Source organism: Podarcis melisellensis (assembly GCF_964234715.1).
Source record: "Podarcis melisellensis genome assembly, chromosome: 4".
Lineage (NCBI taxonomy): Eukaryota > Metazoa > Chordata > Lepidosauria > Squamata > Lacertidae > Podarcis > Podarcis melisellensis.
Window position 1 is genome coordinate 22,056,601 of NC_138531.1, and position 17,250 is coordinate 22,073,850.

The 17,250-nt window shown below is 40.5% G+C and overlaps 1 protein-coding gene across 3 annotated transcripts in view; it reads left to right on the forward strand.

Annotated features, from left to right (window-relative positions):
- The window catches only part of CLYBL (citramalyl-CoA lyase), a 183,172-nt gene that overhangs the window by 100,838 nt on the left and 65,084 nt on the right, over nt 1–17,250 (forward strand). For 2 of the 3 annotated variants that reach the window (XM_081908260.1, XM_081908261.1), the window contains exon 2: nt 7,426–7,612. In XM_081908260.1, the coding sequence (XP_081764386.1) occupies nt 7,426–7,612 (187 nt within the window). Of the gene's footprint in view, nt 1–7,422; nt 7,613–17,250 lie in introns of all 3 variants that reach the window. The other variant, XM_081908259.1, reaches the window with a different exon arrangement.

Below are 17,250 nucleotides of genomic sequence, written 5' to 3' on the forward strand. Positions count from 1 at the left end.
GTCAAAGTGCAAGTAGATAAATAGGCACTGCTCTGGCGGGAAGGTAAACGGTGTTTCCGTGTGCTGCTCTGGTTCGCCAGAAGCGGCTTAGTCATGCTGGCCACATGATCCAGAAGCTGTACGCTGGCTCCCTCAGCCAATAAAGCGAGATGAGCGCCGCAACCCCAGAGTCGGCCACGACTGGACCTAAGGGTCAGGGGTCCCTTTACCCTTATGCCAGCTTCTTGTGTATGGGGTTGCTCCCTTTGTTTAATCAGCTATCAACGTACAATACTCTCTCACCCTCAGCTTTGAGCTGCTAAATGGGAATATAATAAGCCCACAATTTACGTGCATTTTATTTGTGCACATTCAGCTTTACATATTTGGCCAAAAAAAAGAAGTTATAATTAAAAGGGGCTGGGAAGGGGGTGGGCATCGGGGGAGAGACTTTGGCAGTCCCACCCAACATTGCACCCAATGTCTTTTTGCCCATACACGATTTTGGCATTAGGTACAATCCCCAGAACGTAACCCCCTCGTAAGTTACTGTAATACTACTAACCTACCTTACAGGGTTGTTGTCAGAATTACTGAGACGAGCATTATGCTGTTTGAGCCAGGATTATGTTTTCAGGACTTTGCTGTGCACTTTTGAGACTAGGTTCTTTTTTCAAACAAATAACTGGAACTATTCATTCTTAATTCTGCACTGTTTTTTCACCTTGGTGTTACGTGTGGTGCAGTTATTTCAGAGCAGGTACCACCTCAGTATTCTTATAAAATGATCCAGAATATCCATCTTCATAATATGCTATTGGGGCTCAGGTCTGGAGCCTAATATGGTAGTTATCTTGCTTATTATGCCTGTAATTATTGTTAAAAGGTTTCTGTAAAGAGTGAATTGCGAAGTATGTAGTAAACTCATGGGATATCGTATCATTCTTTTCCAGTTAATACGACTTGAGTATGATTTTCCATTTCTATAATTAAAAGCCCTGAAAAATTAATTACAATGAGAGACTGACTCTTGGGATAGATAGAAAGAAAGGGGAAGGATCCTTTTGATTGAGAATTGCTAATTGAGAATTTAGCAGCCTTGGGGATTTGATAAGCCATTGTTACATTGTACTTGAGAGTCGTGCGATAGATAAAATAATATTTTATTAAATATGTGAGGATATTGCTTCATACTTGTTTCAGTTCTTGGATATGGGGGGTGGTAAAAAATTTTAAGTCATTTCAATACATTTCCCCCCTCAAAAATATGTTTCCATTTATTCACTTGTGAAGTATGGTAATGCATTGCTATTACGGTTATCAGAATATGCTTTGCTTGGATCACACCAGGGCCAGTTTAGCTCAATATTCCAATAGCTTCCAGCCAGTTTTCCCATAGTTTTCCAATAGCATCCAGCCAGATGCCCTTGGAAATCCACAATCAGGCTACAGAGATGATAGCCATCTCAAACTTATTCCAACCATCTGGTTATCAGAGGCATGTTAAATTGGAATAAAGAGGTTGCACTTAGCCAACCGGGCTTGTAGTCATTGATAGATCTAACCTACATGGATTTAACCAATGCAAATTACTTCAAAATGCAGGTGGTAAATGAAAATACAGAATGACTGTCGGTGACTTGTATTATTGTGTACTCTACATATGCAGTGGAAGCCATAGTCTAACATCATCAGCATGTTCACAAACCTTTCTGTCAGTTAACTTGTTTTTTATGTCAAATTTGTAACATTTTGGTGGATAGCTTCAAGTCACAAAATTGGCCATGTCCATTCATATTAGATATAACTTATGTGGCAAGAATTAAACTGATGCAAGCAAGGACTGCACGGCATTTGAATAGACTGGGCTAGGTAGAATAGAAACAGAATTGCAGCTTTTGGGAGAATCGAAACAACAGGACCATATATTCTGGATCCTCAGTTATATCAGATTCATGTCCATTATTAGGTATTTTATTTGAAAATAGCATGGTCATACAAATGCATGTTTTCTTCATTTCTTCTAGTTTGATCAGATAGAAGCTAATGAAATGGTGAAATTGTTAAAAATAGGTGAGAGAGATTGTGGCACATCAGCTAACAATGTCTATGTATATCTAGTCAAGTAAGTCCTGTTGAATTAAATAGGACTTTCTCCTAAGTAAGGATTGGGTATAGGATTGGTGCCTAAATGGTATTTTTGTTGGGTTATATCAGGGGTTGCCAATCTGACATTTGTGGGCACCGTGGTGCCCGTGAAAGATTTAATTGATGCCCCAGGGAAGTTCCCCAGTTTTGAGTTAGTTTGTTTTTTAAAGAAAAAGCAGTTCTCTTAAAATAAATTTGTGGGGCAAAATGTGCATGTATCTTCTAAGAGATTTCTGTGAAATTAGAGTGAGTGTGATATGCCATTTTCCATGGTACCAAGAAACGCTCTCCCTTGTTGTTAGGCAGCAACACCATCAGTGTGTGTGTGCAAACACTATTGTTTGATGTCCACAGTCAGGGCATTGCTTACTTCCTGTAATAAGCATAAGGTTGTCAGGATAGTTCTCTCTCTGATTTTGAGTTATGCCATCCTTCCCCATGGCAGCCATTTTGTGACTGGCACCCCAAACACTCTCCCAAAAATTGGAATGTGTCCCTGGTCCAGAAAGGTTGGTGACTCCTGAGTTATAAGAATCATATCAGTCTATACCAAAGGATTTGTACCTGGAAGTACTTGATCTCAGCTTACTTTTCTAGAGGGCTAAAGAGAACTAACTTACTTAAATTCCATTGAAACTCAGGACTCTTACTCCCAAGTTTTACAGTTTCCTTTTTAAAATTTCTCAACAAATTACTTGCCTCGGTCTCCTGTGTGAGAGGGCTTAGCTTTCATTGAAAACAATTCAATAAAAGCAACTTTGATGAAATTGCACTGCTTCCAGATTGTGTCCTTCTCTGCTTTAAATGAAAAGATGTTTGGAAGAGCCCTTGATATTTGCAAACCGCAATGTCAGTATCATGGAGATTATTTACTTGATGAGTTAAAGGAAAGGTCATAGGGGTTAGACCTAGTGGGAGGGGAGTGGTCTTGGTTAACTATTTAACCTATGGTAGTACTTCATCATTTTATGGTTGAGATCAATTATTCTAGGCCTTTGTCAGTTCTCTATCGGTTTGTAGTTAGTCCTATCATTCCTTGAAAGGATTTCACCACCCTTTTTTCTATATACATCATTTTTAAATTGATGATATTGTGACATCAAGCGGGAGAAAATAATTGACGACTACAGTTATAAGCAGACTTAGGTTCCATTTGAAATCAGGAAACTTAGCATCCAAGTAAATGTATGGAGGATGTTGTTAAAGTGTCACAAAAAATAAACAAAGACTTTAGATTAAAACATTTGATTGGTGTTATTGTTTCAGCTCGGGTTCTCTGCTGCCTTGTTGTGCATCCTTTAAAACAACAGCAAGGTAACCAGTGATTTTTCCTGCATCGTTTATATTCTTGTATCTCCAGTAAGAATAAACCTACCTATTTTAGCAGTTTATTTGCAGAGGGTCACTTGGAAGCCTCCCTTTTTCTCTCTTGCTACCGGTTTGGTTTTCCAGCAGGCAACTGCTCTGTGGTGTCACCGATCCCAATCTGTTCCTTTGAGATCCAAGGTTTCTCATTGCTGGGGTTAATTTTTTAAAATAGCATTACCAACCCCTTTCCCCCGTGTTTTCTGTTGCTTGCACTGGACTGTGTACTTTCTCGGGCTTTTGTAATAGCTATTTTAATCATTGTAGGCAGTTTCAACTGGAGACACTGTCCTTAGTGCTGATTTCACTTACAGTCGGCTTGAACCTGTTTGTGCCCATCTGTTTTAGCAGAATCAATCTCTTATTTGCAGCAGAATATGAGGCTCATTATGGAGGCCATATTATGAACTGAATCGTGTTTCTAAGGTTGTGTTTTTAAAAGCTCAAGTTCCCCAAACCCTCAGAACCTAGCTTCTAATCTTCCACTGAAACAATCTGATGGAAAAGCAGGCTGTGACATTGTTTTGAAAAAACAAAACTTCCAAGCAGTTATTTGTTATAAGGGGGAAAAGCAGGAAAACTATATATATAAGGTGTGTGTTTGATATGTTGGTTGGCATGGTTTTGGTTTCTGTATCAACTTAATTAGAGAATGTTGCTAAATCCACACCATTCGGAGTTGCTAGATCAACTGCTGTGAAACATCTGGATATCAAACATGTTGCTTCCTTAATTGGCCACCAATTCCTTGAAATTAACTTTAGACTCGTGACGCTAAACTTTCTAGTAAATCTCTTTAAGATCAGCGCTTTACAGGCAGCTATCAAATGCTATGCCAGGCTCCTCTGCAATAGTGAAGGAAATACGTATTTTGAACACTGGATAACCTGAACAAAACATTAAAGATGATTCAATTTTTTATATATCACATCGTTTTTAACAATTACAATTGGAACTGGGGCCTTTTGTAATAAGTCTGTTTGTTTCTCTTCCTCTTGATATTTTTATTTCCCTTTTCAGATGGGCTTCTGTAGGTTCTTGCCACTTCAAAGGTCAGAAAGTCCCTCCTCTTTCCTCTTGCTTCACAATGCACACTAGGAGAGAGGCGTTTTCCTTTTCTGCATATTCCTCCTCTTGATCTGTGCGATATTGTGGTTGACCAGATTTAAAACACTACAGTATTTAGGATCCCTGCAGTGCCATTTTACGTATTTGGACCTGGAAAGTGCCCCTGGCAATAACTACCTGAATTTCTTTTAATTACATAATATAGCTGCATTTACTTCGGATTCTTTTTGACTGACGCTGTAAGGCAATTGTAACCATGGATGATGGGATTAAGTGCCTCTTGAAGTGACTTTAGCTTCTTGTGCGAACAAAGGGATAGAAGGGAACACTTAGCCCCTTTTTGAGTAAGCAGCTTTCTCCCCCCTCCACCACCAGCATATAAAAGAAATACAATTAACAAACATTATCCCCAGAGGTAAATTGAAATGTACATGCAGACAAGAGCTGCTCTTGACTGCAATTAGACATATATGATCTGAGGTATTTTAGCCATTCATTGTTGCTAATTCTGTGAGAAACAAGCCATTGGAACAAAACGATTAAAATGTTAGGCCAATAACTGGGGTTATTAGTCTGCAAAAATCAGCCTTTTCTGCAGCTCTGAATAGTCTGATTCTCTAGTTGGCTCACTTGCGTGTGTGCCCAAGACTTGTTGGTGTTTGTTACAAACCATTTAAATGTTCTTCTTCTTTTTCATACGAGAGAGTTACGTAAATGGGGGCATTTTATAATTTCATGTCATTGCCAATGCCTGGAGAATCTCTGAAAGTGGCAGGGGAAGTCAGAGGGAACCTGGAATAAGATGCACCACCTTCCCTTGGCTATGACTTAACTGCAGAATGAAAATGCGTTACTCGAAACCAGCAAGTAGGTGCTTAATTTGAGCACTTCCCACAGGTTGCAGAACCCAGTTCTTCTAAGCAAAAAATCTGAGATACTGAAGTGTAGAATTTTGAAGTTGCCAAAGCAGCAAAGCCCTAGTTATAGAAATGGAGAGTCAGGAGGAGAACAAGTCAGTGTTCTAGGGACTGCGTATAAACCCATCATCCTGAGAAACTTCAGGAGACAAGACTTGGGTGGGGATATAGGTAAAACAAAACTATTCCCCTTAATTTGTCCAATGATTGCATCTGTGGCCCTGTAATGCTTTCTGTCTTCAGTGGAGGAGATCACAAGATTGCAAATTGCTATGATGGTGACACTGGGCCATGGTTGGCATTTGTTTGTTTGCAAAAATATTTATATACTGCTGTGTCATAAAAAACCTAGCTGTTTACAACAATATAAAGATAAAACCAAACAATAAAATCATAATCATAATCAGTTAAGACCAAGTAAAAATAATTAAAAGCAAGCATCAGTTGACCATTGTTGGGGATGTATTCTTAACTGCCTGCAGAGACATGGCAGAAAGGTTTTCAGCAGATGCCTGCTGAATTTCTATTGGCAGGGTGTTCCACAGGACTGGGCTGATGACAATAAAGGCTCATTTCCCATTGTTGTCAAACAAACCTCACCAACTCAGGCAACGTCCAAAGGTGCTCCTGCAGAGGATCTTGGTGATTGAGCTGAATGATAAGAGTTCAGGCGGTCCTTGAGATATCCTGGACCCATGTTGCTCTGGGCTTTGCAAATGGGCAGATGGGCAGCAGTGGCATCACATGTCCTTGGCCAGTGTTAGCTGTCACATTTACAGGTCAATCCTATGCATGTCTACTGGAAGTCAGCTCCATGATAATTCAGTGATGCTCACTAGCAGGTAGATGTGTGTGCAGTCCCAATTAGTCATCAGCTTGAACTCAAGGAATAATGCCTTATATCGAGTCAGAGCATTGGTCCTGCCAGCTTAGTGTTGCCTACACTGAGCTAGCAGCAGTTCTTCAGCACTGGGCTTGACTGGAGGTGTCAAGAGTTGAACCAGGGACCTTGTGTATGCAAGGCAGGCCCTCTGCCACTGAGCTATGGGCCTTCCATGACACAGTGACATCAACTTCATGAGAGCTACTCCATTTTTTCTTACACTAGCCATCAAAGTTGATGGTCATCACTGCATTCTCTGTAGGCAACTTCCATAACTTAACTATGTGCTGTTTGAAGAAGTGCTGTATGAGACATATGCTTAGCGTGATACGATTCTGAATCCAGGACTTTGTTTTGATTACCAGAACTGAACTGAGCGTCCTTCCACACACACAAATTATTCCTTGTCATCCCCGCCTCCAACCCCGATTTCTTGATTTCAACAAGGTGATATAAAGTGTGTGTATTTTTTTGTTACCATGGTTAATCAACTGGGAGTCAGAAATGTTTGCTGATCTACATCACATCACCTGGGATTTACCTTTTGGATACCCCTACCTACCCTTGGAGTTAAGGGACACGGGTGGCACTGTGGATTAAACCACAGAGCCTAGGACTTGCCGATCAGAAGGTCGGCGGTTTGAATCCCCGCAACGGGGTGAGCTCCCGTTGCACGGTCCCTGCTCCTGCCAACCTAGCAGTTCGAAAGCACGTCAAAGTGCAAGTAGATAAATAGATACCGCTCCAGCGGGAAGGTAAACGGCGTTTCCGTGCACTGCTCTGGTTTGCCAGAAGCAGCTTAGTCATGCTGGCCACATGACCTGGAAGCTGTACGCCGGCTCCCTCGGCCAATAAAGCGAGCGCCACAACCCCAGAGTCGGTCACGACTGGACCTAATGGACAGGGGTCCCTTTACCTTTACTTACCCTTGGAGTTAAGGCGGCATGCAGATGTTAACAAAGTAAGCTGTTCTTGTCAGTAATTAAAGTGGCAGTGGAACTTCTTGAAGGCGTTTAAGAAGTACAGCCTGAGATTAATAGAGAGCTCATCTTTTTTTTACAGAAGGAGTCCTTTTCTGCCTTTTCCTGCTCCTAAGCTTGGTTATTGCCTGACACCGTCTCGTAGCTACATACCCCGAAGGGCTGTTCTCTACGTGCCAGCTGACGACGAGAGGAAGATACGGAAAATCTCATCTGTCGATGTGGATTGTGCTGTGCTGGATTGTGAAGATGGTGTTGCTATAAATAGGAAGGTAAGCAATACATTCTCCATCATGTTACATGGGATTATTATATCATGCGATATAGCTGTGCATAGAAATCAAGCCATTTCACACAAATTTATATCCTGGTGCTGTCAGCTCTGTTTCCAATTGCAAGCAGTACTTGGAAGGCTGTTGTACAGGAGCATATCAATGCAGATCTCGCAGATCAGTTGCACATTGGCATGTGCTCATATCGCTGCTGATCTTCAGAAATGCTTAAATGCAGGCAAAGGCTCATTATGACCCCCTCTCTTGTGTTTTTTGTGATCTTGACCCTGGTTCAGACTATCAGAGAATGCCCACATGAGGAGTGACAGCAAAGTCAAGCCTGGGGTTTGTCTAAGACACATGCACCAACTGGGATAGCAGCAAATTGTTGTCGTCGTTTTTAAATAGCCATCATACTGCTAAGACGCTAATTTTGAATCGGTGGTTTCTTTTGCTGCAGGAATATAAACCCAGATATGTGGAGCAGTGGATTTTTAGTATGCTTATTTCTCTCCCAACTCTCTCTTTTCCCGAGTGAAAATAGCCTTTTCTCCTGTTGCAGAGTGTGTCCATTTCCGTATGTCATCCTTTCTTTCTTCTTCCAGAGTGGATTGAATAGAGGCTTCATTGTTCGTTCCTTTAGGGATCAAACTGTTGCTCTTATTAGAATGCTTTCTAGGGCAGCATCGTCTTCTATTGTTAACACTTCAATCCTTTAAAGCAGCAGAAAGGATTCTTTACAGCTCCTAGATAAGGTCAACACGGCAATATTTCTGCCCGAATCCTTACTTTGGTGCTAAATGAATTGCTGGTTGCTTCTCATTGGGCCTAGGGAGTAAAAACTCAGCACTGCGGCATTATGGTCCTGAGACAGATGAGCCCAGCAAGCTCCAAGTACAGAGTTATCACATTTAATAAAGCAAATTACCTTTTAAATAGTTATTATCTCTGGGAGTGTATCTCCCCATAGGAACTGACCTAGACCCTGCAATCACCATCTGAGGCCCTTCTTTGTGTGCCTCCAGAGGGTGACAACATCAGAACAGGCCTTTTCTGAGGTGACTCGCCATTTGTGGAACGCTCTCCCCAGGGAGGCTCGCCTGGTGTTTTCATCACATATCTTTAGGCGCCAGGCGAAAACATTTCTCTATGGCCAGGACTTTGGTTGATAAACATTCTATGACCTTTAACATTTGTTTGTGGGAGGGAGCTTATTGGTTTGTTTCTGTTTTATGATGTATTTTGTGTCCTCTTTGTGAATTTTTATGTTTGACCCACACTGTGATCTTCAGATGAAGGGCTGTATACAAATTTAATTAATAAGAATACGTGCAGTCAGGTGTGTGGGCTACAGTGGTACCTTGGGTTACAGATGCTTCAGGTTACTGACTCCGCTAACCCAGAAATAGTACCTCAGGTTAAGAACTTTGCTTCAGGATGAGAACAGAAATCGTGCGGCGGCAGCGGGAGGCCCCATTAGCTAAAGTGGTACCTTAGGTTAAGAACAGTTTCAGGTTAACAATGGACCTCCAGAACGAATTAAGTTCTTAACCCGAGGTGCCACTGTATAGGGAAGGACAGGTGGCAGCCCACTAAGCAAGGACAAGTTTTTTAGAACCACACCTGTCAACCTGTTAGGAAACCCAAACAACCAGCAGAATTTTGCCGACACTTGGGGCTTGCTTGCTGCTTCCAGATGATGGGTGGCATTCAGCTAAGTGTGCTTTGCTGTCTTTCTCTTGCAAGTTATTATTATTATTTTATTACAAGACAATAAATAACAATGATTGCAAAAGCCAAAGTAATATCCCTCTTCCCCCTTGGCTCCCAAATAAAAAATGCAAGAACCCTTTTGTCAAAGGCAAATAAATGAGTACCAAATCTCAATAAAATCCTTATGTTCTTGTTGTCCGTTTAAACTCCCATCAACCCTAGCTGGCAGGACCGGTGGTCAAGGATGATGGGAATTGTAGTCCCAAAACAGTCCCGAACAAGACCCAAGTTTGGGAAACCCTGATTTAAAGCCTTTACTTGTTTGTAGCTTTTATTCATAGTAGTCCCATTGGAATTAATACACATGAGGAAGTTAGGACCATTCATTTCAAAAGGCCTACTTTGAATAAAATCTAGCTGACTATTACTCTCTGTTCCAGAAATGAAAAACTGGCTCTGTTCTTCCAGGTAAACCACTAGCGCTGGGGAAGCCAATATGGTGCCTTCTAGATGTTGCTGAATAACCACTTCCATCAGCCCCAGCCAGCAGGGCCAATAGTCCTGGATGATGGGAATTGTTGTCCAGCAACTTCTGCAAGGGACCATCTTGACTACCCCTGCCCTACTAGAGCCACTCGGGGGCTGTAAGTAGAGCCACACCAAGGATGGAGAACCTGATGCCCTCCAAGGACTGCAGCTCCTATTATCCCAGACCATTGGCCTTGTTGGGCAAGGCTGATTGAAGTCAGAATGCAGCAGCGTCTGAAGGTCCAAAGGCTCCCCATCTCTGCCTTACACCACCTGCTATCTTAATATGGAGCCCTCCAATGTCTCATTTCTTATCCCTGGCTCATGAAGGGGAATGCGTATAGCAGGCATGAGATAAAATCATAAACTGGGTCAGTTGTGATATATGTAAGAGAAAATGCAGGCAAGCTCATTCCGAGCTTTATCAGCATCAATAGGAAAAAGCTGCGGTGGGCTTTGTAAATCTCTGGCTACCTCAATTAAAGCCGACCGTTTTCCTGTATTATGTGATGATAATCTGTTTATAACAAAGCCAAATGGTTGGGATTTGTCAATGCATCAGGTATTTCTCTGGGCCCATAGTGAGAATTTCAACGAGCACTTCACAACGAGAGTCACTGATAACTGGAGGGTTTTTTTTAAAAAAAAAAACACAAGATCTTTGTTTTATTTATTATAAATTAGTGCAGCAGCTAATTGTACCTTTCTACGGGGAGAAAGCTAGCTGAGCAGAAGATAGAGAATGATTAAACCTACACAGACACATGGTGCGGTAACAACGCTCCAAACGAAATAGAAAATTAGAATGGGAGCAGGACATTCCCAGGTCTCTTGCTATTATTATAAGCAGCTTGGGGAAATTTCTTCAATCTGATTTGGGGAATCGAAGTCTCAGCAAAGTGAACTATATCGGCAAACACTGCAACGCTTTTTTTGATCCATGAAGAGTTCTGTTGAATATATGTTTTCACATAGGTTGTAAAGTGTTTTCATAACCTTATTAATGGCCTTAGAAAGCCCGCCATTTCTGATTGGTAATGCTGACAAAAAATGTTTGGTGGGTTTTTTGTTCCTATTGTTTTACTCAGCATCTTCCTCTTGAAAGAATTTGGGGAGAAGGTCAGAATATCAGCAATTTTTTAACGAGTTAAATTGGGGGAGGGGGAGGCTTGATTATTTTTTAAAAAACAAAAAACTTTATTTCTGTTACAGACATTTTTCTTTTTTTAGTTGGCACTTCCCTGGAGGTTCAGAAATATCCAAACTGACTTTCACTGAGACACAATGGACATAATTTCTAGAATGCAGTGGCAGGGAGAAAGGCTTGGTACACATTTACAGAAAATTTTGTATGGTTATGCAAATAAAATGGAAGGCATTCTTATATTATCGTGTTTTAGAGCAATGCTTAGACCTTTCCTTTGAAACATAGACTAGGTAGCTCGTGACTCTACACAATAAATGGGGGCCCACCAGTTATGCCTGACAACTTTGCACACATGCTTCTCATACAAATGGCCCTGCGTTCAATTCCTGGCATTTCCAGATAGACCTAGGAAAGATGCCTAGCTGAACATCTGGAGAACTGCTGTCAATGGACCAGTGGTTGAAGGGAAGGGAAAGACTTTTTAAAATAAAAAGTAATGTAAAGCAGCACAATTAAAAATGTCTAAATTGCATCCTTCTGACTACTATTGTTATTAATAAGAAATATGTATTAATAACAGATTTATTTTTTTTAATCTCCATGATTTAAAATAACATCCACAGTTAAATATAACCATGTTTTCATCATGCATTCTTTTTATACTGTATGCTTACTGCTGTTCCTACTAGGGTTTGATTCATCTGTCTATTTCTGGCTTTTGCATTTTTTGCACATACGTTCCAGTGCTTTCTGATTCTGCATTAAGCTACTTGAAAAAAAGAAGAAGTCTCCATTTATATTGAGATATACATTTCCTCTCATAGTTTATATTTAAAATACATGGTTTGGTGCGGTAAAACTGCCAAAAATTGCATTGCAGCAGAAGTACAAAATCGGTTGGATACCTAAGTTCCAATCTGCACATTGGTCCAAGAGAATGTTTTATGCAGGGATGGGGGGATGCACTTATCAAGCATCTCTAGATACCATTAAAACAATCATTTTTAGCCCACCTTACTCTCTGCATATGAGGCTGGCAAAACTCATGCATTCCTTCCATCAGTCCTAGTTGTTGTTGTTGTCAATGTTGCTGTCAATGCTATATCTCGGAAATATATGAAGGCTGCCAACCATTTCTTTTGTCTCCAAATGCTATTTGGGGAAATTACTCAACTGTCTTCCTGTTTACTGCAAACAGAGTGGCCAGCCTAGCCATGGAATCTGAATAGTACTTTTCACCCTTTGTGAAAGGATAAGCAGAACCCTACTGTTTTCTGTGTTTGCACCTAAAAAGAGGCTTGACTTGCATCAAGATCTATTTTTTGACTTCTTGAAGGCTGTATATACTTTGTGATAATGCAGTCACATAATTAATTACTCAAGATCCCCACTGTAGTACATTCCTTTAATACTAATTTATATTAACACTGTTTTTGTGTTGCCACAAAACACCCTTCAATAAAACAGTTAATTGTAATGATTTCTGCCGCAACAAAACTCTTGCCTTTGAACTAGATGTAATACTTGAGTTTAGGATATCCCTTAAAATTGTGTTCTGTTAGTTCCCTAGATAGATCTTTGAAGTGACATGTTGGGTTCAGCAGGGGTGCTAGCCAACCCAGATCTGCCTGCCTGCTGTTTCTTAGCGTTATATCATTGGCCTTTCCGCTATGGCACAAACAGGAAGAATTCTGTAGTCATGTAGTGTTGGTCTTGGTCTTCTGAGCTCTGGGAGTTAGAGGCTGTGGCTTGTCCAAAGTTTCCCAGCGATAACTGAACTAACATTGCGATCTTCTATAATTTCCCTTTCTCGGTTGTAGCTTTCCATCTGCAGCGTGGAAGCAGGAAATAATGAGGATTCTCCACCACTATTTTAACTGGGTTGTTAGTTTGGAATAAAGAAGCAGGGGTATGCTGCCGATCAGCTTTGTCTGGACTCGAGAATCCGTTGCAGAGATTGAGGATCCAGGCCAAAGTCAGCAGCTTTACAAGAACAGGCGGAACCCTCTTGGTTCCAAATGTTACTTGGCACTGCTTCCAGAGCTGGTTTTGGCATTCTTCTGTGCCATCCATGGCGGATCTGCTGAAAAACAGCAATGTACAGACGCCATCCTCTAGCAACCCGCCATCGTTTCTTGTGGTGCTGAGAATGAGCTGCTGGTTCCTGATTTGCAATCCCTGGTCCTTTATGCTTTAACCTGTGTAGTTCCTTTGAACTGTTGAGTCAGTTTGAATTATTTTGTAACACATAATCTAAGGTCCATTGAAGGTATGTATGAGTCACTGTCACTACTTCTATTATTATTTGTGGTTCCTGTAGCACTTTCTAATATACAGAAGTGCTCTACAGTTCTGATTTATTTATTTTTTTGCTATGATCAAGCTAGTCCTCTAACAACCATTATTTTTTGGAAGCCATCATAAAGGAAAGGGAGACTGGGAGCTTCAGAGCAGAGAAAGCAACACTTACATAAAAATAGTATTGTTACGTGCTCATCGGTGCCTTAGCTAGAAAAACTGTTTATACTTACAGATATTTTCCACGCATAATTTTGAATGACCATTTGGAGGATCGAATGCATACCCCCAACATTTCTCCAATGAAAATAGGGACATCCTATTCCATAATAATTATATGTTTTTTTATTTATGCCCCAACCATCTGACTGGGTTGCCCCAGCCAGTCTGGGCAGCTTCCAATAAAAGCATAATAAAATATTAAAGATGTTTTTAAACACTTCCCTATACAGGGCTGCCTTCAGATGTCTTCTAAAGGTTGAATGGTTACTCCTTGGCTCGGGGATCTCATAACTCCATAATGCCAACATTTCTCTGGTTAGAATAGGGAGGTAAAGTGGGAATGGATCCAGGAAAGGTCTTTGCACAGGAGTGGGGCCTACTGAGCTGCTGGGGCCCTGCAACCTGCCTAGGCTGTTGCGTGCTGACACTGGGCCACGTTAGGATCCCTGGAGGGTCTATTTAATGAACAAGATTGATGCAAAAAATCAAGCATGGCGCACCCTTTGGGCTCCAAATGTAGAGGGCTAGCTGCAGACCCCTTTGCATGCTCAAATGGACACCAAGCATTGGCCAGGGGCCAGCATACACCCAGAGCCTCAGTCACAACTTGCCAGGAACTTACAAATGAAGCAGACTTTATGGCGATGGCAGCGACAGCCACCTCCCAAGTTAGGAAATGCTACTGCAGCTTACTCCTACTTTTAAGAATCAGGGCTGACTCAAGACATTTTGCTGCCCGAGGGGAAAGTCGAGATGGCACCTCGTCCCGTTCCAGGTACAAAATCTGACCAGAATGACAACTGAATCTGATGATGGCTCAGTGTTTTCCACTGAGAGCAGTAGTCTGACTTACGGGGATATAGGGCAGGCCATGTGGTGTGCACAACACTATCCCCCAACATTTTGCTGCTGCTTCCCCAAAATATCTGCTTCCTGAGGCAGCTGCATCATTGTGCTTAATGGTAGGACCTGGCATGTCCCAGCCATGACTGGGGATTTGAGTCCTATCAAGTCCTATTGACTGTTCAGAAATCCCATTGTTCTCCCTGGGGGACTGGGCTGTGTTTCCAGGGCTGGGGAGGAACAAGCATGTGCTAGACAATTTGGCAGGATGCGAACTTTCTGAATCCTGTGATCAGGAGCTGATTGTTGGATCTGGCAAGCTCTTATTTTAACTGGATCATCTTACTTAACACAGTTCATTCCTCTAGGGGAAAGAAAACGTAAAGCCATTTGTTACATCCTGAAAATACAGCTCAATTAAATTTACATTTTTATAATATAAAAGGGTAAATTAATGCGTGTAAACATGGCTTCATCTGTTTATTTAAACGTGAAACATAATCCTTGAAATATGTAAACAACATTTGTTAGGCCTCAGAGATGTTACAATGATTGGACTCCAGAGACCCCATTTATCCTACTGAACCTTTATCACTTCAAAGGGAATTTTATATATTTACAGCAGTAACAAGATGTTCAGCATAGCTAGATAGAAATTTGCTTCAGCTATTTAGCTAATGCCAGAAGGCTTTAAATTAGATTTTATAGCTGTTAGCAGAAATCTGTTTTATGGCTAACAAGTGAGATTTTTAAATCCTTGGAAACAATATTATTATAAAAATGACAGCTAGCTTAATATTTAGGGAATCTATATGGATTAATAGCTTGGGTTGTTGTTTTTTTAATGTGAACAAAAACCATGAATGGTTATGAAATTTTTAGTTATTTTCCCCAAAAGTTGTGGGGAAAGGACATACAAAAATGTACAGCTTGGAAATACCCGAAAAAAATAGCAGTGAATACTGAGTCTTTGATAAGGCAGGCCATAACATACTGACTATAAAGAAAATAGACTGCTACTGCTAATTAGCATGCAAAACTTGAACACTAATTTTGCAATTAATGTGTAACTTCCTGAGGTTACTATGGTGTAATAATTTAGGGCATAAAATTATGAGATGTTAAGAGCATCTGATCTCCCTACAGGGAAAACTTGCCGCCTTTTAGGAACATGCCCAAACCTTTATTAAGATCTTGTGATTTAGCTTGAGGGACACGGCTACTAAATGCTCCCTTGAGGTCCCTAGAAGACATTATCAGGCTGTCAGTGGTTTGCTGTCATTTGGAAATAACTCATTCCTCCCAGTAATAATGGAGAAACATTAGCTTAGAAAACAGATAGGGAACATCTCTCTCGGCAGGTTCACAAATTAGCCTCTTAATGAGGCACCGCATGTAGGAAGGCTTCCTTGGGCCGGTAGTGGTCATTGGTTTTGATAACCAACCGAGGCTCTGGAGGGCTTCCTTCAGCATTCCATTGCCCTCTGCTCCTGGCCAAGAAACCGCCACCATAGCAGGCTTGCTTTTTCTACCTAGCTGGAACAAGAAATTATTGTTTCTAAAGCACCCAATATTGCTAGGCACTTGGGTATCAGTTGTTGTTGATGTGGATGATGTTTTCTTCTCTCTGCCTGTTTCCCTTCCAGTGAGTTCTTTTTTATATCTTATTTTAAGTGACTTAAAAGTTGTAAGCTGTATCCTTATGGTACACCGCTTAAAGAAATATGGTAGTTATTAAGTGGTATATAAACTATTGAAATAAATAAATATTCTTTAAAATATTATAACAACAACAATCTTTATTACGGTCCAGAGACCCAACAAATCATTACAAAGCCATACACAATTCATACAGCCTACCTCCAGGTTAAACAAGCATTTTGTTTAGAATATAGGGATCATTTGTTATTGCAACCACCGATAAAAACTTTGCCACTGCTAATGTTCTAGCAAAATATTATAATGCAAGGAAAGTGAAGAATTAATTCAATTTAGATTTACAACCAACACCCACAGTTCTAATTCTGATTGTTCCAATTCCCAATTTTATTGAATTTCATGTGTATCTTTTATTTGAATATTGAATATTGTAAAATCACTTTGGGGTGCCTCTGGATGTTTGAAGCAATATATTAATATAATAAACTAAACTGACAGAAGTCGGCTAGAGGGAGGGAAGGGAAATGTTTGCTTCAGGCCAAGGAGGAACAAGCCAATAATAATAATATAATAATAAAAGCTACATGGAAAACTTAGTAGTCATGCACTGAACATCAGATACACAGCAAGAAATACCATAGTATGTCCTCTCATACAGAACTCTTGGGAATTAATGAGTAGCCAAATAAGAGCCTGAATAGCTATGGGAAAGGTTGGTAAAAAAAACTGACACTGAAAATCACTGAAAATATATTGATTTCAAATCTGAAATGTAGTTTCACTTCAGAACCACAACATACAAAATGGAAGACAGGCATCTTGCAAGGGGGGGGGGGAATAATTTATCAATATAATACTGCTTTTTATATTTTCAAAATGAAAAATGAACCTCATGAAAATTCAATCTTCTCTTAGTATTATTTTACTTTTTTTTAATTGGGATTCATATCATGTTCTTTACCTTAAGGTTGCAGGGTGTGGGTTAACATCAGTGGAGATAAGAGCAACTCATAAACAGAATGTGAAATGCACACATAGCATATCTAAAGAATAACCCAGCACAAAAACAGATAAAAGACATAGCTCTTCTTCTGCCATTACCCAAAAGCTCAATGATATTCCAGTCATGAGGGCCTTATCTAGAAAGGCTTTAATAAATCAAGCTGTGTTAGCAAAAAAGGATCACACTACAGCATGGTGATGCAGACTTGTGCAAATTATAGAAATT